Source organism: Macadamia integrifolia, unplaced genomic scaffold, assembly GCF_013358625.1.
Source record: "Macadamia integrifolia cultivar HAES 741 unplaced genomic scaffold, SCU_Mint_v3 scaffold693, whole genome shotgun sequence".
NCBI classification, from domain to species: domain Eukaryota; kingdom Viridiplantae; phylum Streptophyta; class Magnoliopsida; order Proteales; family Proteaceae; genus Macadamia; species Macadamia integrifolia.
This window is the reverse complement of record NW_024870516.1, coordinates 90,677-116,924: the sequence shown is the minus strand read 5'-3', so window position 1 is coordinate 116,924 and position 26,248 is coordinate 90,677. Positions and strand designations below refer to the sequence as shown.

The following is a 26,248-nucleotide window of genomic DNA, read 5'->3' as shown; positions in this document are numbered from 1 at the left end:
CAACAGATATTGGTTTTATCCTGCAAAATATGTAGCATGAAGATCAAAAAAATTCCAAGCAGTAAGAAATTTTAACAGAAGACAGGTTCTAATTACCGGAATGTCAGTTTTCATGCCTACACATGTCACTGCATTGTGCTCGTATCCAGTCAACTTCGCTGACTGATCCTCAGGTGCAAGCCTCACTGTGTCAACAATTAAAACTTTTATTACCTTCCCGGTTCAGAATATAGAAGGGCTTTTAAAACTTAACAGACTCTTGACTCTTGAGGGACTTCATATGAGACCATAAATGAATGTAAAGACTAAAATTTTCAAACAGAAGTATGACTCCTTTATCAGTGGGAAGAAATTACAATGGAACCATGATCAAGTTCAATGAAGTTTATAACTCAGAGAGGTTCAAATGTGGTGGTTTTCCTGCTCACAAAAGATGGCATCAAGACTAACAATGATCATGCCAAGAGGGGCTAAAGAGATGCAACATGGCATTGCTTTAATGGAAGATATCATCAGACAAATGTCATACAAATGTCAGACATAGGCCTACACTCAAGGAAAACTTGGAAACTTCACTCTTTCATCCAATGATAATTGAATCATAGTTGTCAAGGTGTTGCTAGGCTAAACAATACCAATGCGTCCAGGTACCTTGGTCGCCTTGGTAGCCTTGTTGGTATCGCCTTGCATCCAGGCCCCCTCCAATGTCTTGGGTTGCCTAGACGATGTGACAACTATGGTTTGTATTCTAAGTATCTATATTTCTAGTATAACTTCTTATAAACATACGCTGTCTCTAAACAATTAATTTCTACTTTCTATATATTACCCTCCACAGGCTGATATTTATATTTTATACACTATATATTCTCAGGGTAGACAAGCTATGAATTTCCCTGACCTTTGGCACTTATATACATGCCTTTGTCTGATAGTTTGACAACTCACACCTCTTGATCTAGTGGCATTATCATGACTGGACTGGCATGACCTGATCTGGAAACCAGACCAAGATAAACCAGAACGCAACCAGGATTTTGGTCTAATAGGAGTTGGTAGGGGATAACTTTATAATATTTGAATTGTAAGTATATCTATATTTCTAGTATAATTTCTTATCAAAATATACTGTATCTAAAAATTAATTTCCAGAAAATACTCTCTACAGACTGATACTTATATGCTATATATTTTGAAGTTTTAAATTAACTATATGGACATGCTAGATTTCAATTTTCAGGGTCAAGACATGCAATGAATTGCCTTGGCATGGTGTGTGTCATCCTAAATCCTAATCTTATTAACGACTCCCGGCAACGGATATCTTGGCTCTCATATCGATGAAGAACGTAGCGAAATGCAATACTTGGTGTGAATTGCAGAATCCTATGAGACTTTTGTACTGATATATGTGCCCTTGTTTGAGTTATACACACCAACAGATATTTTCAGATGTTGAGGACATTGATAGTTTAAAAACTCACACATCTTGAGGCAGTGGCATTATCGTGGCTGGACCGGCATGACCCAATCTGGAAATCCAGACAGAGACAAACCAGAACCCAAGCAGGATTTTGGTCCAATAAGGATTGGTAGGGGATAAACTTGTAATATTTTATCTGACTTTATTTTGTATGACATAGGTACATAAGAGATTCAATTTTCCATATTTCTTCCTATTCATACGTTTGTAACCCAATGATGGAGAATAGATTTTAAATATGAATGAATGAATAGTTGTTGAATTTGTGGAAAACTGTGCAAGTCTCTCACCTCGTTATTTCTTCCATTGCTCGATTTAGTTGTAAACCTCTTTTGTTTCTCTTTACTTCTTTCTTTTATTCATCCAATTCTTTTTTTCTTTCCTGTTTCTTGTTTTTTTCTCTTCCATCTTCCCTTTTTCCTTCTTGCCATACTGCCATTGTTTTCCCTGCTCTATTCTGTTCTGGGAATAGTTGCAGCTTCAAAGGGTGGGATTGATCATCCCTTCCCCTTTCAACTTAAAATTTTGTAGAGAAGTCATAAACCCCTGGGCGATTCAGACTGCTGAATCCGAACCCGAAAGCCTGCCAGGTTTGTGAGTTCTATAGGGAAGTTCAGACCTGGTTTTCCTTCCACTGCCATGTTCTGGTCGCCGATTCTTCCCAGCTTGCTTGTTGTTTATTGAACCTACTTTTGGGAGGATTCAATTAGGAGGCTTGAAAAGTTTCCTGAAACCCTGGTTCGATTGGTCCCTAATTGAGAGGGCTCTCCCACCAGCAAGAGATCTCTACTCTGTGGGTTATAGGGGTTAGGAGGTTGAAGGAGAGGGAGTTTTGGTAATAGCATATAAAACTTTTGGCTACTTGCAAGTAAGCACTCCTTTCTTTAATTGACTTTCATAATGGAATTTGTTTTTGAACTACCTGTAAGACCCCTCCCTTCAACTTTAATTATTAAATTGTCCTTGTTACTAGTTCCTTTTTATACAAAAGTTCCCGAACTTCAACATATTTATGAAATTTCTATTGTATTCTTAAATTGAGATATTTCTCGTTCTTGTGGGCCTATAGCTCCCCAAAAGTTGGGTTTTGGAACATGAGGTCACATCAATTGGTATCAGAGCCAAACATCCTTCTCTTTACCTTAGCCATGGTGGCCAATAGTGAGGTTATTCATCGAGTTAACTCCAATAAGGAAGAAAACGAACCAACCATGTCCCATCCTACAGAATGAATTATTACCTTAAAGAATTCTAATAAATCATTGAGGTCTAGTGTTAATCTCAACTCCATATTTACTTTTCTTTGACTCTGATGGCATCCCTATGAACTTTCATTAATTGACTGGCACCTTCGGAGAAGAAAAGAGCCCAATGCAATATGGAGATTCTTCCAATTCCATATCATAGGGCACGTCTCATGTTGCAACACCACCTATGGAGTTAGACGACTTTTTGACGATTCTCTCGATAGAGCTTAAAGAGGAACAAAGTTGGATGTCCTCGATTTCTACATGGATGATAATTCAAATCAATATCTTGGTTGGATTCATAGCTTGGAGGTATTCTTTCCATGGTATGTTTGATTGAGGACAAGAATCTTTTATTTTGAAACCAAATTGAAGGTACGACTAGGAATCGAGATTTCAACCTTGGTCACCAAAATATCATGGGTTTAACCGATCGTTTGATTCGATAGCCCATTTAGTGGTCAAATGGCCATATTTTGGCTCAAAACTTTAGGGAAACCCTAATTAAACATCTCTAAACATAATGGAAACATTATATTAATAAATAAATAAAAAAAACCCTAATTTGGCTTCATACCTTAGGTAGTCAGTGTACAGTGTACCTTGTTCTATACTTCGTGAAGTCGTAGATCGGCCTAAGATGTATAACATATACAAAATTGAAGCACAACCACTAAACATTGACCCCCTTCTTTTGCTAAATTAATGTTTAGGGAAAATGGTACACCTCAAAGTTTGAATCTTCGACAAATCTAGCTAAAATACAAAAAATCATCGCTGTAGATATGTTGCATTAATTTCCAACACATTGTTCCACCAAGATTTGTAAGTGATTTATCCAAAAATCACAAAAATTGGGGGTTTGGCACCTAGAGTTGAAACCAATTGAAATCTCGACCGACATCAACCAAATGTGGTATTTAAATTAAAGGATTGTGTGGTTTCAGTCAAAATGATATCAAAACCGAAATCTTGACCGAAAGTTGGTATTCTTGGTGAGTCGAGGCCAGTTTTGTTTTAACTAAGGTTGCAACCAAAATAAGTTGCGAGATTTCAGTGAAACCACTGAAATATTGAACTATGGGTACGGCTCAAGTCTGATGGATCAAGTAGCAATAGAAGAATCGAACTCGAGGCATCGGTTTGGTAAACACTTGGGTAACAATGAGAGAGGCCATGAACTGGCGATTTTTTCCTACTGACTACAAGCAGTGTATACACCTTAAGTTCGCTCAGTTGGGACAAAACATTATGACCATTGAGGAATACGAGGCAAAATTCTATAAATTAGCCACTAAGTTTGACTTTGAATGGGACCAAGAGGAGTTAGTGGCATAGTTTCAAAGCTCTTACACCCTCAAATCAATGCTTGATTGGCTTCTAGTTGACTGTCTACAATGGAGCATACCATACAAGTAGACAAGTAGTCAAGTAGAATAAATTCTAAAGAAGCCTCACAGTTGGAGGAGCTTCCCAGACACCTTCTCCAAACGTGATAGTGCGAGCAACCTTCCTTTTCAACTGGAGAAGTCACTCAACAAGCCATAAGTCAGCAGTTCTTCTATGGCATCTTCATAGCCAAACTGCACCTATTCTTCACCACATGGTCGTGGTCCTAACAGACCTTTGAAGCCAAGGGCTAAGACACATTGCTTTACGTGCAAGGGTACGGGCATTTTTTGTCCTAATCATCTGGTCACTTTTCCTGATTAGGAAAATCTCACGGCTACGACATCAAAAGAGCAACGGAATAAAGAGATAGTCTACCTGAAGCAAAGCATGAACCTAATGAGGTCGACGGTAGTGATAGTGATGGACAGCAACAACTACTTTACTACGTCCTTTGTCCTCTTTTGGCCACACATAAGAACTCTGACGAGGATGATTGGCATCACAACATTATTTTTAAGAGTAAAGTGAAATGCAATGACAATCTGTGTTTGATAACAGAGATGTCGTTCGTAAGCTCGAGTTGAAGATAGAGCCATGTCCCATCCCTTACAAGGTTGCCTTGATGCACACCAATCTCAAATCAATGATTGGTGTCTACTCACATATTCTAGTGGTGGGTTGATAGATATGGCACAATTTGACAGTCTACCTTTAGACGTTTGTCACAACATCCTTGAGCAATAATGGTTGTTTGATAAAAAAAGTGCAACATCGTGGGATGAGAATATCTATTCCTTCAAGCACGGTGAGCTCGAGATGAAGCTTCTTCCCACAAACGGCCTTCACACCATCAAGCTTAAACGGACAGCAAGGTCATTTCTCCTCTAGTGAGTTGTTTCAAGTGGCATTCTTGGTCCTCATCCAAACTCAAAGGAGTCAAGTTCTTTTTAGAGGTGGAGAATTGACGCAATAGCATTATCGTGGCTGGACCCATGACCCGATCAAGAAACCCAGACTGAGATGAACCAACATAACCCACCCAGGATTTTGGTTCAATAAGGATTGGTAAGGGATAACCTTGTAATATTTTATTTTATTTTTGAAGGATATATATATATATATATATATGAGATTCAGTTATCCAGTTTCCTAGTTTGAGTCTGTTTCTATTCTGAGTTGAGATTTCTTCTTATTTATACATATGTAAACCAACGATAGAGATTAGATTTTGAATATGAATGAATGGTTGATGAGTTCATGGTTTACTCTGGAAGTCTGTTGGTTGGCTACCTTCTTCCTGTCTCCTCGTTATTTCTTCCATTTCTTGATTCAGTCAAGTCCCTCATGAGTAAGCTCTCCTGTTTCTCTTTACTTCTTTCTTTACTCTTCCTATTCTTTTCTTGTTTCCTCTTCCATCTTCCCTTTCTTCTTCTTGCTAAACTGCCATTGTTCTCCCTGTTCTATTCTGATCTGAGAATGGTAGCAGCTTCAAAGGGTGGGATTGATCTCCTTCTTCCCTTCCCCTTTCAACGTAAAATTTTGTAGAGAAGTCATAAACCCCTGGGCAATTCAGACCGCTGAATCTTAAATAAGAGCTTGCCAGGGTTGTGAGTTCTGGAGGGAAGTTATGACCTGGTTTTCCTTCTACTGCAAGATTCTAATGGCAGAGATTCTTCCCAGCTTGCTTGCTGTTTATTGAACCTATTTTTGGGAGTATTCAATAGGGCTAAGGATTGGAAAGTTATTCCTAAACCCCGGTTCAATTGGTCCCTAGTTGAGAGAGCTCTTCCACCGACAAGAGAACTCTCCTCCACTGGTTATAGGGATCGAATGAAGAAGAGGGTCTTCTTCGAAATACATATAAAACCCTAATTCTACTTTTGCAAGTAAGCCCTCCTTTATTAAATTGACTGGCATTATTCCATTCTTTACTTTGAAATACTAGGAAGACCCCTCCCTTCAACTTGAATTATCAATTAGTCCTTGTTACTGTTTCCCTTTTTTTCAAAGGTCTTGAACTTCAACATATTCATGAAATTGCCACTATATTCTTAAATTTAGGTATTTCTCATATTATTGTGCGCCCACAGCGACCCAAAACTAGGTTTTAGAGCCTGAGGTTGGATCACCTCTAGATGTTTGACTTTGACTTTGACGATGATATAATATACTCAACTCAATTCAACCAAAACTTATCCAGACTAACTGTGATCAGCAGTCAAACTATTTCACTCGAGTTTCACCCCAGATTTTAAAGAAGGTATCATAATCTGGATCGTTTGACACCAATCTGGATTGGGCAATCCAGACAATCCCAGATTGGGTCACTCCGGAACAATGCCGATCCAGATTGGGCAATTTGGAGGATCTGATACTGATCTTTGAAGCCATGGTTCCACTTTTCTGCTCTATTTAGCTCTCAAGCTATATATTTTCTAGAAAGGATGTACCTATAAGAAGCTAAGGTGAATGAAATGTTAATAGTATTAAATACAAAAAAAAACTTTCAAATGAAATATATATGGTAAAGTAAGTTCTTTTTTTAATGAGTAAAAACTGATATTAAAACACAGTTATTAGACAAAAAAACATATGTGATCAATTAATAAATAAATTCACAATAATTGAAGCAGGTTCAACAAAAAGAAGTTGGCAAAGTGGATAGTTTTGTAGTAAAAGAATTGACATTTTTTGGACATGAAAAAACTAAATCTCAGAAAGGAGTGTCCTTGTACATGGCAATTCATGGATAATCACAAGGAATAAGGAAACAAATAGACTAAAATGCCAAAATTAATGCCAGAGCACATCTGTGCCAGGACCAGCCATATTTATTTAGCATGTTTATCTATAAATACTTTATGTATTTAAGTAGTACTTTTGGTGTTTGTAATGTTTGTACAAGTGGATAGAGTAATGAGCACTAACAGTTATCAGGCAAACATTGAAAACAGAAATTGAGGATAGGGTCATGTAGAAGGACTACTTAATGGTTTTGAAGTTAAGACCCACCGGTTGATCTTGGAACTATAAAGGGATGTAGAACAACGAAGCCAAATGTAAGAAAATACATGAAGATTACTAAATAAGAATGCAAATAAACAATTCTGTATATGACTATCAATCAATAGACTCAACTAACATAACTGCTCATTTGCCAAGGAAGAATTCTTTACTGAAAAGTTTGTTCATGAGCTCTATGAAAGTCAAGAAATAAGTGTAATTTCATTCATTTGTTTCCTCCATAGTTGTCAAAGCGCTAGGCGAACAAAGGCGGTCGAGGGGGTCAAAAACTAAGGTGACACCAAAAAGTGGCCTAGGCGACCAAGGCTCCCCCATTTAAAAAAAAAAAAAAAAAAAAGGTGGCCCAGGATGCTTAGGTGACACTTTGTGTTGCAGATTCTTCACCAAACCAGGCTCGTTTTATTAGGAATAGGGCTAGGGTTAGGCCTTCAGTCCATGTGATTTTGAGTGTAATTCTTGCAACTTTTATGGGTCTAAATTGGGGGTATTATGGTTGCATAGGGATTAGTATTTGGTTTGGCTCGTTAGTGAACCATGTTGGTTCAATTTAAGTTTTATTTTTATTTTTAGGAGTCAAAGTTACTAGTTGAGTCATGACATTAGTTAGTTTCCTTTTTGAAAGTTTTTTTTTTTTTTAGAAACTATTGTATTAGAAGAATATTTGGTTTCCTTTTTTGGAATATGTTGTTAGGATGTAATTCCCTTCCCCATTATCACTATAAATATAATGAAAGGCTCCATAGAAGCCAAAAATTTGAAGAATTATAACCATGGCTTCTACTGTTACTTCTCCATTGCTGGGAATTGCTTTGTGTTTGATCAAGGCTGGTGGAGTTGGTGTTGATCAAACTGACCCTTTACAGTGGGAAGCTCGAGGGGTTCTTTCTCCTTTATTATCTTCTTCTTTTTTGTGTTCAAGGACTGCAACTCCACTCTCAATACACTCAGGTACACAGATCTACAACTTCTCAGAGGTTCAAAGTTGTTTTCCTGTTAGTTTCCTAATCGATTCCCTAACACCTGAGACACTTTGAGCCATCCGCTTGGGTTGAGATTTTGGTCGATCCATCCACCCCACAAGAACCTCTTTCGATCCAAAAATCAGGTCATTCTGACCTGGGATTGGTGAGATACAAGAAATATCCTTGTTTTTATCCTGTAGTGGCTTTGCAGATCTAAACCTGAAATCGGCAGAGCAGTTCTGATCTTTATTGTTTCCTATGATATTTCTTCATGTTTATGGATCTGTTTTAAGAGTATTTCAGTACCTAATATACCCTTTCATAGTTGGTTATGATATAATTTCGAAAACCATAATTCTGAGATCGATATCCTGACCCTTGATCTGTTTTTGTCCTTTGATATGATCTATGATCTGTTATTATATTTCTGTTGTGCTTGATTTTGGTGTGTTCCCTGAGAGCATCCTGCAGCATTGGGATTAGGTTGCTTTGTCAATCCTAGCCCTACATTACTTTGACAGCCTTGGTTTCGTCCATGTCTACTGTATCACTCAGGCAATGCTTTCCATATATATATATATATATATATATATATATATAGAGAGAGAGAGAGAGAGAGAGCTCCAAACCCTTGTTAGGGATGCAATTTGGGCAGGTAGGTCATCAACACAAGTTCAATCCTAGGAACTGAACAGACAATCTGTAACCCAACCAACATGCAGACCATCCAATATGTTCGTTCTAAACTGAACCCAAAGTCTAAACTTAGATAAAACTCCACTAAATTGTTAATTGTTTTGGGTTTAGTGGACATGTTTTCTCAACGTTAATCTCAGCTTTTAATATCATATAACCCCATAAGGCAGGGTTCAGACTGGGCCAGGATTCCCACCATGACCCCAGCTTAATGAAATGTTCGGTCTAGTTGTCATTGCATAGCTCAAGCCATACTGAGATTTTAAAATTCCCTCCCAACCCAGGTTTGGTTTGAGCTTGGAACAAGTTACAGCTCCCACTTCTAGAGCATTATTCTGGGAAATCATAAGAACTACACTCCCCTTATGAAATATATCCTAAACTTGCTTCTACGAGAGCATAAAATGCACGTATGTCATGTTATCTGGAAAAGCATCCCCAGTCAGATTATAAAATCCACCCAAGGTTAACCTGATTTAGAAAGACAAGTTATGCATAATGTAAAAAATAAAACAATCCTGAGGATTTGTATTCATAATTCAAAAGAAAATTAATTAAAGGTCAAATCCCCTCAGAACTCAATGTTGTACAAATGTACAAAAAGGATGAAGCACCTTAGAAAGAAAGCTTTCCAACTACATCTGTTATTCTGTGTAGACATGTATCTATATTCTTTTCACTTGTGTTCTGAAGTAAACACATTTCATGGTCTAAACAAAACAAGGCCTGTGTAAAGAGTTATTACTCCAAAACTGTCATGCTATATAAGTAAGAACAATGGGCAGGCAAGTAAATTTGTACATAAGATACAGAATACATACATGTAACATAAAACTGTAAAGTCTACGGAAGGTGAAATGTTCAGCCATAGTTGTCAAGGAGTCACCTAGGCGTCCAGGCACCTTCAGGGTGTCAAAGCAATGCCTTGCCTCATTGGATGTAGGTAAGGCGACCATCTAGGCATTGCCTTGGTCCACCTAGGTGGCTGGGTGGGGCCCCTTTTGCTATTTTGTGTTTTTTTTTTTTTTTTTTTTATTATTATTATTATCATTATTTTTTGTTATAAAATATAGATTCATTTCCTAACCTTTTTACTTGGCAGTGTACAGAATTATAATGCTTGCAATACATGGATCATTGATTCTTAAACCTTGCTACACTGTTGTATCTAGTTATACCATTATAATATATTGCTATTCTTTGCTAAAATCAATTCTGATCCCATGCAACATATCAAATATCATCGAACTTCATTACTGAAATATCTTTTTTGTTCAATTTATATTGAACTGCTGGTTTTTACTGCCAGTTTGTTGTGAACAACCAGTCAGTCTTACAATGGATGTTAATTATATAACTGCTGGTTTCATTAATTGGCTGTTAATTTACTTATGATGTTGATGATGTGTCTATACTAGAAATAAGGGCTGGGCAGGGGGGGGGGGAACCACTAGGGTGCCTTGTTGCCTAGGCACCTCTCCACTACCTTGGGTCGCTTAGGTGCCTTGGCAACTATGTGTTCAACAGCTTCAAATGATATCGATATAAATATATTGGGTGAAGTAGTAGCTTTAAAAAAAAAAAAAATATATATATATATATATATATAAAATCTAATTTGGGATAGATAATTCTTAAAACTTACTGTTGAACTTCTTTTTTGGTATCTTTCCATTGTTGAGAGAGTACAAGAAATTTTTCACAGCTTCAGCATTAAACCGAGCAGTATACTGCAAAAAAAAAAAAAAAAAAAAGACCGAGAATTCAATGATTTAGGCGGGTCTCTATATCATCTACAGTAGTTTTATGAGAAAAGAAGGAAGTACCTGCACTACCACAAGATAGTACTTTGAATTATTTCGATCACTACAATCAGTGACACTAGCATGAGCTTGTGTGTTGACCTGAGGAGGAAAAATATCAGCTGAGTTAGACAGCAAGAGAAGCCAAAACCGCCTAACAGGAAATGTTACTAAGAAACAAATAAGCTGAAGTAGACCTTGATCTGGGAGTTAAAGGGTTTAGAAGATTCACAACATTTCCAGTATTAGTGTCAAAAGAGAAAGGTCAAGAAGCTCATCGTTAACTGCCTTGTGCAGGCAAACACAGATCACTTTCTACCAACTGAAGAGAAGAAAAGTTAGTTCTTTTTGGATCACCATCATAGATTAACCACCATATACTAAAATACAGCCTTTGATTAAAAGTTACTCAGTAAAATGATGATGCAAGGACTGAGATAAACTTTCAGAAAAATGAATTCAATGGTCATTAAATATGAGTATTCCATTTTCCAAACTTCCAGTGCCTTCTCTGATACCAGAGTAATTATTATTCTCCAATGTTGGGCTCAATCTGGATCCAACAACCAAACGCAACAGTCTATTTATGCTGCCATTTTCAGACACTGAATCAGGATTGGAAATAAAAAAACCCAGCCTAACAACTGTCAGATTAGATTAAGTCGTGAGTGACACTACCCCATCCAAGCCTACAAATGTATGTCACTCATATATGTTTGTGTGTGCGTGCATACGCGCATGTTAACATGTGTGTTTTCCACGAATACATTTGGCCAAATAGTAAAATAAAAAATAGCTACTAACAAACATGAACATTCCCAGTGTAAGAAATGTTAGTTCATATCTCCTAATACTGCATTATTAAGTTCATGCCTCCTAATACAGCTCTATCACATTTGAACCACCAAAATAAATTATGCCGTATTATTATCTAATCAAACTTAATCTAGGTTACACAATCTGAGTTGGATCCTCCCCAAATTGATTCTGTTACGGTTAAGGAAACTACGAACTAGTTGGGCTCAGATCCGTAGTTTCGGTCAGGTTACAGGTTTAGTTTAGTGCCTAGGCTATGCTTGGGTTGGCACCGAACTGAGCTAGTTTAACTGAACACTGCAAAGTCATAGTCCAACCATCTGTTATGCCCAATTTAAATTATTAGACAGTTATGGAAAAGTATAACTACGGCCAATTCAAGGGTTAACAAAGCCACTTCAACCAGGAAACCTCTTTACAAGAATTCAAATGCTTCTCCACTAATCCTGCGTAAATACAGTATGACCCAAATAAGCTATCTTTATTCACTAAAATCATATAAAGGAGGGTAATTAAGCAATTAAAGAAAAAAGGGAACATAACCAAAGATGGAAACCCACGCAAACCGAATAGACTAATTTTATATCATTAATTGAAAGACTAGTAATGCAATTGAAATCCAGAACAAGGAGAAGGAAAGAACGAAAATCTTTACAGAGGGAATGGGAGCGACGGAAGGAGATTTACCAATACGATGCTCTTGCAGAGATGGTCTATGGAAGCAGCACCGAGGATATCTCTTCTCGCCTCGATGGGTCTATCGTAGTAGTCTGAAGGAGCGCTCTTGAATACGAAATCATCAACACCGTTAGCTTTAAGGATGGCAGAGAGACGCGATACGGTGAGGGAGTTTTGTTCATCGCCGGAAGAGACAGAGACCGCGGCTGAGAAATGCTCAGGCAAAAAATGAAGCTCTAGTTCTCCTATCCTTTCGAGAATTCGTTTTTGGCGTCTCTCTAGCTCTGCTGTAGCGTCTGCTAACATAGCCATTTGTGACGGTTAGTTTCTCTCTCTTTCTCTCTCTCTCTCCTCTCTGAGACTCCGTCTCTCCCGAAGAGAGAGAATAACAACAAAAACGAGACAGAGCAAGTCACGTGACCAGTGTTTTAAAAACAGGAATTGGTGGCAGAATCGGTTTCTATCTACTCCGATTCAGATTGACTCAGAATTGGTCTCAAGAACCCTAGAATTGACTATCTGATCTGAAAACCAATCAATTTTGGGAGATCTTGCATGAATATTTCAATTTAAAATCGTAAAAAACGAAATCATTTTGGTGAATTAGTTGATTCATAGTTGAACTTTTCATATTATCAGGGTTTTAAAAATAAGAATCAATGATGAAATTGATCTATGTTGATTTCGATTTAGGTTAAGCTTGGAATGGGCTGAAGTCGATCCCAAGAACCTTAGAATTGACAATTTGATCCGAAACCACACCAATTCAAAGGGATCTTGGAGTAATGGAAAATTTTGAAATCGGTCCCAATTAATTTCGGAGCGGATCAGAACCGATTTTTGAAACCGTACAGGTGACCGATATTATGTTTCAAGACCACCGTAATAAATCATGGTCGTGGGTCCCGCTCTCTATCCTAAGTCATATATGCAAGTTTGTTCATTTTGATCATAAGCTTCTAAAGGTTTCCCGCCGAGACCAAAGCGGGTTTCAAACTTCAAAAGTGGAAAGTAACAGAAACCAGGCATTTGGATTTTTGGAGACCCCGGGAGACGAGACGAGACGAGAGAAGAAGCTAGCAAAGAGAAAGGGAAGGGATGGATACGAAGCAGGCTGGTTCTTCGCTCGATTCTCTAATCGCTTCCTTCAACAAACGCATTTCTGAGCTACAAGAACTTGTGATTGGTCGCAATAGTAAGTAGAATCTGAAATTTGTGTTTCGAATTGATTTTATCCAGATTGAGGGACCTATAACAAGTTTTCTTCCTTGCAGTGTACCCAGCTACTACCATTTCTGATCTATCGGCAATAGATACGGCAGTGAAGGCGATGGAGTTTCAGATGCAGGCCATCAAGGATCGACTACGAGAGGAGACCGAAGCTATTCCCAAAGCCAAAGTACTTCTTTTATCTTCTCAAATCTCTTTTTAGTCGTAATAATAACTAGGGTTTGTGATCTTGTGATCGGTTCTTACTGGAATTTTCCTGATTGTTGCTGATTGCAGAAACTAGTCGATGTGTCCCTGCGTCAGCAAAAGAAATTGCAGCATATGTTTGCTCACATACCGCTTCGCTTGCCTGAAAGTGTGGCAGTGTCAAGCGGGAACTCTTATAATTGGTGAGTTATTTGTAGAATTTTTGTTAATGCACGTTTTGTCTCTCTCGTAAAACCGATTATCTGTCGTTGGTTTCAGTCTGACACAGGAGAACCCCAACCATGGCCTCCATTATGGGTACGTGAAACTGGAGGAAGAGCCTGTGGCATTACCCAAGGTAATATGAAACATAACTTTTGTTTGTCGATAGCCATGAAAGGAGAGATTATCAAATTTCAAGTCAGGATAGATGGTGGTGAGCGTAGTTTAATTGTCAGCCATTAGCTGCAATTTTTGTGGAATTTAAAGAGAAATTCCACAAAAATTCGGTTCATAATTTGTTTGGTGTTTTTTTCTATGAATTTGTTAATTGTGCTCTTCACCCCCATTGCACTAGACTTTTTCTACTTGTATCATATCATATATTGGAGTGGCCCCTCTATGGATTTCTTAGTGATTCTAAGGTATGAGTAAGAACTTCTGAAAGATGGGATGATTACCAGGGTCCAGTTTTACTCTTGAGTATTTCCTTAGCGGTTGAGGACAAACCAACACCCTCTACTCTACAGTGTTTTTTTTTGGGTCTCCAACCTTTGGTGATGAGATCTGTTTGTACGGTCATCGTTGTTTACGTTCTCTAGTTGGATGTTGACCCAGAATTGGGTAGAAGAATGATGCTCTGTCAGATTTCCTACCAAATGCCACCCATTTATTTCAGATGGTTCTTTTAAATAGATTGGGAAAGACTCCAAAAAAGAATACTATGATACTACATAAGGATAACGTTAGTATGATGTATCTGTAGTTAATAGTTCTTATCGCCTGCTCCACAAAGAATCATTCTCAATTCTGACTTCCAAGAATAAGTACTCATCTATTCTGAAAAGATTTGTGCTTGAATACTCCAAACTCACACTCTGGTCTTTCTTGTACATCAGTACTTTCACACAAGAAAGAAGAATGCTGCTTGTTCCGCTTTCCTAAAAAGATTAGGTGTATAGAATTAAGAATAATTTTAAAGAAATGCATGGAGAGTAGGAGATTCCCAAAAAATAAATAATTTTGACAGTTGTTGCAGGACGTGAGGCCCGAACCTGAAGGCAAGCCTCAAGGTTTGAACCTCCCACACCTTGTAAATCATTCTTCTATATGTCTTCTACAAAAAGCATATGCGTCATTGGAGAATCTCTTTGACATTGAAGCTATGCCATACAAGCTATGACCTCTGAGGCAAAGTCAATTAATAATATCTTTTGTCAGAGTCAAGGATGAAAATTGCAGACTCGCAGAGTGGATTGGAATCATTTCATTGTGACCATTGTTTTCGTTGATCAACTTTTACAAACATTATTTCTGTTTATATTTGCCTCCTGGAAAGAAATCATTTCACTTTGATTCTTATGGCATTTGAATACGAAAGGTAATTCTAAAAACATGAACTGTAGTTATTTTAAGGTTCTCAACATAAAACAGATATAAGGTCGTTTTTTTAAGAAAGATTCCAATTTTTTCTTTTATATATTGGTGATGAATGGAAATTAAAACATTTTTTGGTGATCAAAAGCACTGAGATGCTATGGCAAAACCAAATAAATAATTTCACACAAGGTGACGACCAAGCAAAGTCTTGGAACTATTACTATGAGATATTTTCTTCCCGTCCCTCTCCTTCACACGCACACACAGAAGAGCAAGTAGTCATTCAGTTCATTTATTGCTCATGCCAGCTTATATATATAATATGCAGGAGAAGCAAGAGAAAAAGGGCCGTGGATCTGCACCTTTGTGGTATGTCTGTGCTGAAGAACTTGATTCACTGTCATCGTAAGTACATAATCCATCATCAAACAATTTTAGAATGTGTTTTGTGCTGCCTCAACAAATCAAGTTTTCCTGAGCATTTGCTCATTTATCAGCAATCATGTAAATCATGCTTATTTTCTAGTCATCTGAGACATCTGCATGTCTAAGTTTATATAATTGCACCAAAAATTAATTTTTATAGATCCATCAAAGAAAGGATTTTTATGCCACATCCTAAACCTTTCTATCCATTTCTTTAATCCAAATCATTGCACACTGCAGTTATATGAGGGGGAGGCTCACTCTGGACAAGGTGAATGCAGCTATTAATGACATGGCTTCTTATGCGGAGGCAAATGCTCAACTTATTGCAGCTCCCAAAAAGAAGGTTAGTCCTCTTGCATTTGTTATGGTTCTTCACCTCTTACATTTGTTCCGATTCTTCATTGTAGTCACACTTCGTTTTTGATATATGTTGATTAGAGTTTTCTTTGTTCTTGAAGATGACGGACAGTACTTGGGAAAAGGCTCTTGTAAGTGTACTCAATTTACCTCACCCAATGTAAATTTACATCATGAAGTACTCTGTTGGAGCAATAATATGTAGCTCCGAAGACAGTGAGGCACAGAATGAAATAATTTTCTAAGTTCCACACCATGAAGCCTACCCTGCAGTTTTGCTTGGCAGGATTCAAGGTTTTGTTTTCCTTGTGCAATCACTTTAACAAAGTGGATTGTCTTACCATTGATGATTTGTTCATTTTTTTAATTATCAGTATTTCCACGGATAACATGCAGGAAGTAAGAGATATTGCAATGACAGAAGGTGTAAAAGGCAAGCACTTTTTCCTGGAAACTGACATAAAAGGACCAGCATTGAAGCTTGACAATACTGGGAAAGCAATTCTGACTGTGAGTTTTTGCTTACTTTATGAATGATAGATTGATTGAAAATACATACATTATTATATGATGTACTTGGCTTGAAATGAAGAAATTAGGTGAGTAGTTGAAATTATCATGTTTTGGTTTTGTGGATGTAAAGCAGAATCTCTATAGCATTATGTATAAATGGACTTTGGTGACAATCATGGTCTTATTTGTTTCACTTCGATCCAATTATTGTTCCAGTTAAGAAGTTATCACTTCAGACCTGTTTGCTTGTAAGTGAAGTGAAAGAAGTTTAGCAAGTAAAAGACAAACAAAAACAAAATAAATTTATTTCTAATAATCACTAAGAATAATTTTGTTACTAACTCAAAACCATACTAATCATAGTTTTTTTGATTTATTTCAGTTTTTCGGCCAAATATTGCTGCAAATTTTTTTCACCTTCTACCTTCTCTATGTTGTGTGGGTCTCTCATGTTTTGCATCACTTCACAGAAATTCTTTTTTCCAACTGAAAGCCCCAGTAGGAAATTTCTTTGTAATTCTTTTCATTTCATTTTACTTCACCTTTACCATTGAAATTTTTAGTCTACTTCCAAACAAATGGGGCCTTCATTTTGTGTTTTCGGGGGGGGGGGGGGGGGATGCATGTTCATGCTGCAAGAAAGATTTTTATTTTATTTTTGCTGCTTTGGATAAAATTTTCTATGATGGAGATCCATAGAAGTATATTATCTATCTTCATGTAGTTGTCTGTAAGCATGCCATTATTGTAGCATAAGCTAACTGCTGTAGCGGTGCTTGACAGGTACTTCGTCACCTAGGACGCATAAATGAGACTAGAATTGGACATCATCGTGTGATCATCCTATCAAAGCCTCATTAACTGCCTCAGTTGATTTTTACATATTGATTTGGAAACCTTGTAGGCTTGTATCTCTTTCTTTTCTAGATTATTTTATAAATGAATATTCAAAATTTTATTCCTTCCTACACTAGTTCGCAGTAATGTTCTTAATATTTTGTTATAAAATAGTGGAGAAATGCAATAAAGGCTCGAGTTGATATATAAAACTAGTGTAAACCAAATGGAAAGTTTCAAGAAAATTTTGTTTTCATATATATGATGTTAATTGCTTGTTTGATCTTTATGAAGCACAAGTTTACAAGCGTTTACTTTCTCTTCTAAATTTCTGGTAAAAAAATTAGGGAAAAAAGCTTGAAACGCAGCGTGGCCTAGGGTGACATGACTGCCCCCCCCCCCCATGAAAGGTGAAAATTTCACCCTTGTTGATGCTTCGTGTGCCCCCATTGGCATGGGGCAATGCTGCCTTTCGGAGAACTCTCTTCCAAAATATTATTCTTCAAAGCCATTCATAATCAGATTAAGCCATATGTTCTAGTTTGTACACATTTCATCCAACAAATCAATCAGTTAAGAAACTAATTTTAGCTCTTATGTTTAATGAGTTGCAGTGTAAGAGGATTAGAGATATTTCCAAAATATCACGATCAAAGGGCAAATATACTTGTTGCTTTATAAAGGTGTGACTAGGCATAAACCAGTACATTGATTTTCTTTATCTTGGTTTCTACTGGTGGAGAATGGAGATGTATAATCTGCTATAGTACCTAATTTTTTGTTTCATTGCTAGAAGAGGGTAACAATAAAATTGAGTTCCATTTTGAATTCAAGCTGGTGATTTGGGCAATGTCTTCACAAAGTTTGGGAGCTCACTAAGCTGCCACATGTGAGGAACCCAACTACCTTGGAAAGTTCTCTGAACAAACACCTAGAAAGCCCAAGGATCAACCCCACAGTCGATCCCCTCATTCTTCATTTTAGTCAACCCAATAACACAAGTCAGCTAAGAGCCCAAACGAAGCTGCAACTCTCTCTCTCTCCCACTCCCACTCCCAATACAAGTCTGAAATAAAAATTGGACTCAAGGGGTACTGTACACACCAATGCCATGGCCAATGGAAGAGTGCGTGTGAGCATCCTTCTTACACCTACAGTGTCTTGGCCCAGGTGTTCAGGCAGTGTTCTTTCCATTAGATTATCTGGGGCATTCCATCAAACCCTATTTATATCCCAGTAAACAAGAACACGATTAAATCGAATTCATGGAGAAACAAGATGTGTACCTTACACCTAAGTGTGTCCGATGACCCAAACGATGTTATTGTTTATAATTCCCTTCTCTCGACTATGGATCTTCAACATTCCTAAACCACAATGGGTTGGACCAATATATTCATATACTTCGAATCAGTTATGTAATTTGACTCTCACCTATATTTAATCATTTCTAATAATTAATTTAGTTCATAATTCTAACACTTTTTTCTTGAAAATAAATTTATTCAAAATACCTTTAAACGTTTCAGGTCTCCTCCCAAATGAGAAGAAACAATCTAGAATCGTATCATTTGGGAATTGAAATGTCAATTTGAATCAAACCAAATAAAATGCATCCCATATAAATCGGATCCAAACTAAACACAAAACCATACCGAACCCTAAAAAATAAAAAACACAGGTTCTAAGATTTTAGTTTTCATTCCATTTCTTCTACCTCCATCTTCAACGAACGAGTATCCCCACTTATTTTCTGCAATCATGCATTGAGACCGAATTACTGAGACCTGATCTTGTTTTTTTTTTTTTTTTGAGTGAAAATAACTTTTTCTTTTTTGGTAGAAGAGTGAAAATTACTAAATAATTTGATTTTATTTCAATTTATACATTATATACTGATTCGAACCAAATTTAAACTCTAACCAAACAAATCAGATCCGAAGCGATTGACACCTTGGCGATGCAGTGGGTGGCAGGGTTTTCCAGGGTTTGGTTGTTAATCCATCAACGCGATTAATTAGTAAAACCCATACTCTTTTGCTTCCCTCTTTCAAACGTCTTCCCCCATCTCTCTTCCCCCTCTGCCCTCTGGCTCTCTGTGTGGTTTTAGGATTCTCTGACTAAGAAGACACTGTGCTGTTGCAGAGAATCAAACGTGTTCGAGCTTCACGCAGGTATTTCAGTCTCTATCTCTCTCTGGTCGGCCTCCGTTCCTCTTTCCCAGTCTATTGGTCTCACTCTTGCTCTTTTCTGTTTTTTTTTTCCTCAAGAATTTGGGTGTTATGGGTATGTATTGTCTTTCTGTACAAATGGGGTAGAAAAAAAATGGTCTTTGTTAAAGGATTTTCTATGATGTGCAACATCGATTTTCTATAATTAGGTTATGTTCTATCGGTGTTGACTGTTGAGAATACAAAGAATGTCTTGAATAAAAAATCTTCGTTCGCAATAATAGAAATAATTTGAGGTTTGGTTTCTCTGTTTCCTTTTCTCTGCTAATGAAAAATGGTGTGAGGAGAGAGGATCAGAATAGGTTCTGTTCCATGATCCTACTGCCCTTTTTATGCACGACGATAATCCTCAATGAAGTCCAACCTTTAACACTGGTATTAATTTTGTTTAAAGTGGACCTCAACTGATAAGGCTTTTGGGCATTAGGGATCATTTCTGGGTGCTTGATCTAATTGATGAATAACCCAGAATTTGTGACTGGGTATCTAGCAATTGTAGTCCACCAGTTAAAATTGTATACGTTATTTGTTCAACCAAGTTGAAGAGAGATGGATGATGGTCGAGTTACTCAATAGGCATTTTGCCATGAAAGCTTCTCGGTTAAACTTAACTGATCTGTGAGTTGGGATGATGTACAGTCAGCATTATAGCCTTATTTTTGCTCCTAGCTTTAAATAAAAAGTGTATTATGCACGAACTAATCTGTATCCAAGTTTTTGAATTATCTTGTTTTGTGGCTGAATTATCAAAAAGTATCATCGAAATTCAATTCCGATCAATACTCAAGACTTTCCGTATCCTTGTTTCCTGCTGTGTCTATTTTACTAATTATGTTCATAGCCATGGTATGAAGCTGAGGCTACTCTGGTGCCAAGCACTTGCCATGGCTTCCTGTATGGCTGCTGCAACCTCTAAAAACTGATAATGTTCCATATTTACCCATGCCAAATTTCCATTACCAACCAAGGAAGGACCTTGATACGCACACAACCTTCTTTGCATTTCCAGCAAGAATTGAAGTCCATGCTTTCAATTTTTTCCCCTTCCACTAGACCTCTCTTTTTTTTTTTTTTTTTTTTTCTGAAGACAAACTGATGTCATCAATTTCGGGACTAGCTTTCGGTATTTTTTCAACCTCTGCTGGGTTTTGCTCGGTGGAAATGTTATGTGTGATGAGTGGAATGCTTTTTAAAAAAAATAATTCTAGACATGGTCCGGTGTGCTCCGTTCTCTCTGTGAATTGAATGTATCTCTCTGTTCCTGATTCCTTGAATCATATCCACATAAAGTGTCAAAGTAAACATGCGACCTTTTGATTAGATGATGCAGGAATTGAGCTCGTTAGTGATTTTATTTCCTTGGAAGTTGAAACTGAGTTTGCTAATGTCGAAGGCATGATTGCTTGTGATGTGGTACACCTTCTATCGGAAATTATGATTCAGTTTGATTTTGATATCAAAATTCTGTGATATTCTCCTTAAAAATAAAAAAACGTACTTCTGTAAAATCCCAGTAAAATCATTTGTTGTTGTTGGTGTTTCTGTTGTTATGGATTTCTGAGTCTATTGACATGTTTGTTCACCTTCAAACTGCTAGATTTGGTATTATTTTAATATGCTGACCTCTAGAAAATCCCCCCCCCAAGTGATTTGGTTCAGAATTGAATGCGCCCTTTTGCTACTTGGACTTGGTTAGGTATCTGTTTTGTGCTTGAACTGTATTTCGTTTGAATATCTTTAGGGGTCTCTCATGTGACCAATTTATTGTTTCCATAGTCGATGTTTAACTGAAGTTCTTTGGCTCTGTAGGAAAGTAGTCAGAGAACTTCAATTGAGTTTATATAATTATATCTATACTTTGGAGATAACTATTTGCTATTTTATTTTTGCGCTTTTTCCTCTGTTCCCTCTTTATCTTGGAACTTGGAAGTGTCATGTGCTGTTATAAATTACAGGAATCTTCAATGTTCTGGGGCTGTATAGACCTTTCTCTTTGGTTTGTAGGCCTATCAGCTTGTACGAAGCTCTTCAGTTTGATGGCGAATGAGCTATTTCTCTACTGGTGCCATGACATTTTTATCTTGGCCTCACATTCTGTTACATGCACGCTCTTAGTAGCTATAGGGATCCTTTGGAAATATATATAGAGCATGCTCCTCTTATCTGCAACTACGTAAAGCTTAAAGATTCTTGAACTTGATACCAGTGGTGTTAAACACATATGTAAGGATCCTGAACTTAGAGGTTAAGGTTAACCCCTTTTATGGGGCTCTTGAATTCATTAGGTTTTAGATGTATGGATGCAAATTCAGATTGACTCTGGCTTTCTGGGAATCCAGTTGGGAATCACTTTCTAACTTGGGTCAATTGAGTCAAACATTAGGTCAGTAAATCCCTAAATCAGCTAGATGAGTTATTGGGTCTATTGGGCCAACCCCTTGGGTGGATTCATTTGGGAACAATAGGATTGTATCTCCTTGTTTTTGTTTTTATTCAACTATGTATGAGTAGTTCCTTGATGTTGTCTAAATGATTGTTGCTACTTAACTATGTATCAATATGTTGCTTAACAGTTGTCACGACTTTTATGTCTATGAACCAAGGTATGTATTGGGAAAATTCTGGGTTTTGAATGAAGTTGTATATAATTTTTCTTCTTTACCTTCAATCGAGTTACGCATGATTTTCTTTTACTTTCCAAACATGATTTTTCTTGAACCCATATTAGGGCACGGAAACATATTCCCCTCTACATGCATTTATAATTTATCCAAAATTTTATTGAATAAATAGGGCAGCATAAAAGCAATGGAACAAATAGATCAGATGGTAGAGACTGGATGGTTACTGAAGACGCATGGATCACGGAGACTAATTTTCCTCGAAGGCGCATGTAACTGCCTCACTTGTAACAAGTCAAATGCTTCACATGCGATGGCTTATCATAATGTTGCAGGTCCCAATTTTATTATTCAGCTATGAATGAAGTAAGATGTGTTTAAATGTTCCATCCCTGCAAACCAACTTTCCCAAACAGAAGCAACCGTATTGTTTTGCTGTCATTGCTACTTTCTCAACTCAGTGAATCTACACAAGCCCTCCTCACCATCAAACGCTCTTCTCACCAACAAGCTACCAGAACCTCTTCGTCACCATCACAAGACTCCCTTCTCCACATTACAAAGCTCATCTTGAAAAGCAAACCAGAAACCCTAACCAAAACACTAGAAAATTGTGATGTACAGTGGTCCCCTGATGTTGTTGATCGAGTCCTGAAACAGCTCTGGAATGATGGTCCCAAGGCTCTTCAGTTCTTTGAGTCCCTTGATCGCCTTCCAAACTACAAACATTCCACCTCCACCTTTGATCATGCCATTGACATTACTGGCCGACTGCATGACTACAGGGCCCTTTGGACCCTCCTCTCTCGAATGCGCCGGCGTCGTCTTGGTCCAACCCCTAAAACCTTCGCTATCATCACCGAGAGGTATGTGTCAGCAGGTAAAGCAGATCGAGCAGTTAAGATTTTTCTATCAATGCATGAACACGGCTGTCCTCAGGACCTGTCATCCTTTAACACCTTCCTCGATGTGCTTTGCAAGTCCAAGCGTGTTGAGATGGCATGCTCACTCTTTAAGGTTTTCAAGCGGAGGTTTAGGGCCGACACTATTACTTACAACATAATTGCTAGTGGTTGGTGTTTGATAAAGAGAACACCCAAGGCATTGGAAGTTTTGAAGGAGATGGTGGAGAGTGGTTTAAGTCCAACCCTTGCAACGTACAATATATTGCTCAATGGGTTCTTCAGGGCTGGGCAGATCAAAGAAGCTTGGGAATTTTTCTCCCAGATGAAGAAGAGAGGATGCAAGCCTGACGTTGTTACTTACACTACAGTCATTCATGGGTTTGGTATTGCAGGCGAGATCGAGAAGGCCAAAAAGGTTTTTAGGCAAATGGTGGGAGAGGGTTGTCTTCCTTCAGTTGCTACTTATAATGCATTGATTCAGGTTTTGTGCAAGAAGGATAGTGTGGAGAATGCCATTATGATTTTTGAGAAGATGGTGAGTAAGGGTTATTTACCCAACGTGACTACTTATAATGTTGTCATTAGAGGACTCTGCCATGCTTCACAGATAGATAGAGCCATGGACTTTATGGAAAGAATGAAGAATGATGATTGTGAGCCAAATGTGCAGACATACAATGTTGTCATTCGTTACTTAAGCAATGCTGGAGAGATTGACAAGTGCTTGGATGTTTTTAGGAAAATGGATGGTGGGAATTGCTTGCCAAATTTGGATACATACAACATTTTAATAAGTGCTATGTTTGTGAGAAAGAAGTCCGAAGATTTGGTGGTTTCAGGTAAGTTGTTGATGGAGATGGTAGATAGAGGATTTATGCCTCGCAAGTTCACTTTCAACCGGGTCGTGAATGGGCTTTTGCTGACTGGAAATCAGGGGTTTGCTAAAGAAATTTTGAGAGCTCAGAGCATGTATGGTCATCTTCCTTGTCAATTCAAATTGTGAAACCGATTTGTTGATTAGCTCGGAACTGGAATGACACTGCATGGAATTCTATTAAATTATTACCCTGTAAACTTTATCTTAAATGCTTATGGTGAAATTGAGATTGAATTTGGAGGCCTCTTTCTGAATCATGACTGTCTTTACAGGCTGTTTGCTTCATGTTATATTTTGATTGTTGTTGCTATCATATAGATTCATTACCCTTATCAAACACTTGTTTGTCTTGAACATTTTTTGCAGATCTATTGAAATTGTTATATGAAAAGGGTCTTGTTGTAGTGTTAAAATGTGAGCTTGAGCCTGATTGACCATTAAGGATTAGGACTAAGCAATCCAACTTGGAATCAAATCAAAAAGTTTCAACTCACACTAAATTTCATGGACAGAATGGGGACTGTAACCCTATAATCAGATTGGCTGAAGTAGTTTTGACCGAGCCTTCTGCAGGTCCCCAGAAAAAAATGTTATAAGCTCGTTCTCTAACAAGGAAAGTGTAGAATCCCATTGGAAGAAGCTTGTACATTTTTTTTTTTTCTGACGATGGCTATTTAGGTCTTCGACGTGACTAGTCCTACGGGTTCATATTGACCTCACAGCCACATGAATCGGATCATACCCGGGTTGAATGAGAATCATTCAATTTTCACCCTAAGTAGTGAACAGTACTAAACACCTCCGTATGAGTGGTCCTAAGGAAGTAAAATGAGTCAAACTCAGAACCACACACTTTCTGAGGTGAAGTTCTCTTACCAACTTAGTTACGCACCTTGGGGTTGGAAGAAGATTGTAATTGTCACCAGATTTCATCCAAATAAATATTTCTGGTCTCCTTCGGGTGCAGTTTAAAATGTTGTTTGTTCTGTTGTTGCCAATCTATGTTTGATTCTTCTCTTGCCCCACCCTTTAATTTGGATTTGAGCTAATCTTAATGGATTACAATTTGGATTTGAAGCTTAACCATAAGATCACCAATATTCGATGTCGGTTAGCTCACATTGTTGGTCATTAGTTTGATCATAGTTAGCAAAACGGGAACACCAAAAAGACTGAAACAGAGTATGGGTTTTAAATGGATACATCTTTCAAACAATAAGATAAAAAAATAGAGAATGGTAAAAAAATTGAAAACAGACGATATGGATTTTAAACATGTAGATTTAATAAAAGGGAACCAGAAAAATGAGTACACATAAATTAAAGAATTATTAGATGAATACCTACATCTAATGTTTGAAATAAATATAACATCCAACATTATTGCATATGTATTCCATGACTCATTATACGTTCTAAGACATATCATTAAATATCTTCTAACACCAATTCTAAATTCATACACCAAAATAAATAAATAAAAATAAAAATAAAATAAAACAAATCAAATCAAAACTAAACAAAGCAAAAATGTCCAAAGTCCTGTTTAGCGATGGGGCTTAGCTATGAGTAGTTCATTATTACTAACATAGTTTTTGTTGGCTTTACAGTACCAATACTTGATCCTTAGTTCTCAAGATAGAAGATCTAAAGATTTTCCATTGAGGCAACCAAAGGTATTGGTTGTTGTTAACATAGTTAACATACTCCTGAAATGATGCATGTTTAGTTGGAGTTGAGAGTCAACACTTTCAGAAGATGCATCAGTTTGTAGCTCAATTTCGGGTCTGTGCATAGAATTTTAGTTAAAGGTTATCATAAGAAATGTAGCCTTTCAAGTCAACTTCATGTTGACGAAAAAATTAGGTTGATTAGAATTTGGGACAGAAAGATATTGTCAGTTAAGTAGCTATTATGTTTCACAAGTATGAAGTCTTAAAAAAAACAACCCCCCCCCCCCCCCCCCACCAAAAAAACAAAGAGGAAACTTGCTTTAAATGTGTTTAGAATGGGAGTACTTGTCATTTGCCTTTTTTTCCTTGTATCTTTGGGAAGTTTACAAAAAAACGTGTAAAAAACAGGAAATGCGTTTTTGTTAACTAGGGTCATGACACCATTATGAAGGTCTTAGCATTAAAAATAGGAACATGTTCTATACACCTAATGTCCATTTTGTGTACACTTGAGCCAAACTTGAAAAACGTACAACCCAAACAAAGATTGTATGGTAAAATGTTGTATCAAGTTGTTGGTTCCTCCGCCATTAACTCATCATCCATCCCACAAAAAACCTATAGTTTATATGCACTCATTCCGTATGATTCTAAGGAAAATAAAGGGAAATGAAGTGAAATCAAATCAAT

The 26,248-nt window shown here is 37.3% G+C and overlaps 3 protein-coding genes across 3 annotated transcripts; 2 read left to right on the top strand and 1 right to left on the bottom strand.

Moving 5' to 3' along the window:
* Positions 1-12,517, bottom strand: LOC122069754. The gene is made up of 4 exons (XM_042633837.1): positions 12,110-12,517; positions 10,631-10,708; positions 10,450-10,534; positions 1-185 (listed from the first exon to the last, which is right to left on the bottom strand). The coding sequence occupies exons 1-4, from the start codon at positions 12,410-12,412 to the stop codon at positions 16-18; spliced, it is 636 nt and encodes a 211-aa protein (XP_042489771.1). The 5' UTR covers positions 12,413-12,517; the 3' UTR covers positions 1-15.
* A 348-nt stretch (positions 12,518-12,865) lies between these two features.
* LOC122069753 (spindle and kinetochore-associated protein 1 homolog) lies at positions 12,866-17,509 on the top strand. Its single transcript, XM_042633836.1, has 9 exons — positions 12,866-13,295; positions 13,375-13,499; positions 13,607-13,719; positions 13,796-13,874; positions 15,444-15,520; positions 15,782-15,887; positions 16,003-16,032; positions 16,298-16,411; positions 17,198-17,509. Exons 1-9 carry the CDS (start codon positions 13,199-13,201, stop codon positions 17,273-17,275), a joined length of 819 nt encoding a protein of 272 aa, XP_042489770.1. The 5' UTR covers positions 12,866-13,198; the 3' UTR covers positions 17,276-17,509.
* A 1,539-nt stretch (positions 17,510-19,048) lies between these two features.
* Positions 19,049-24,142, top strand: LOC122069756 (pentatricopeptide repeat-containing protein At1g74900, mitochondrial). The gene is made up of 2 exons (XM_042633838.1): positions 19,049-19,425; positions 22,276-24,142. Exon 2 carries the CDS (start codon positions 22,485-22,487, stop codon positions 24,009-24,011), a length of 1,527 nt encoding a protein of 508 aa, XP_042489772.1. The 5' UTR covers positions 19,049-19,425; positions 22,276-22,484; the 3' UTR covers positions 24,012-24,142.
* The last annotated feature ends 2,106 nt before the right edge of the window (positions 24,143-26,248 follow it).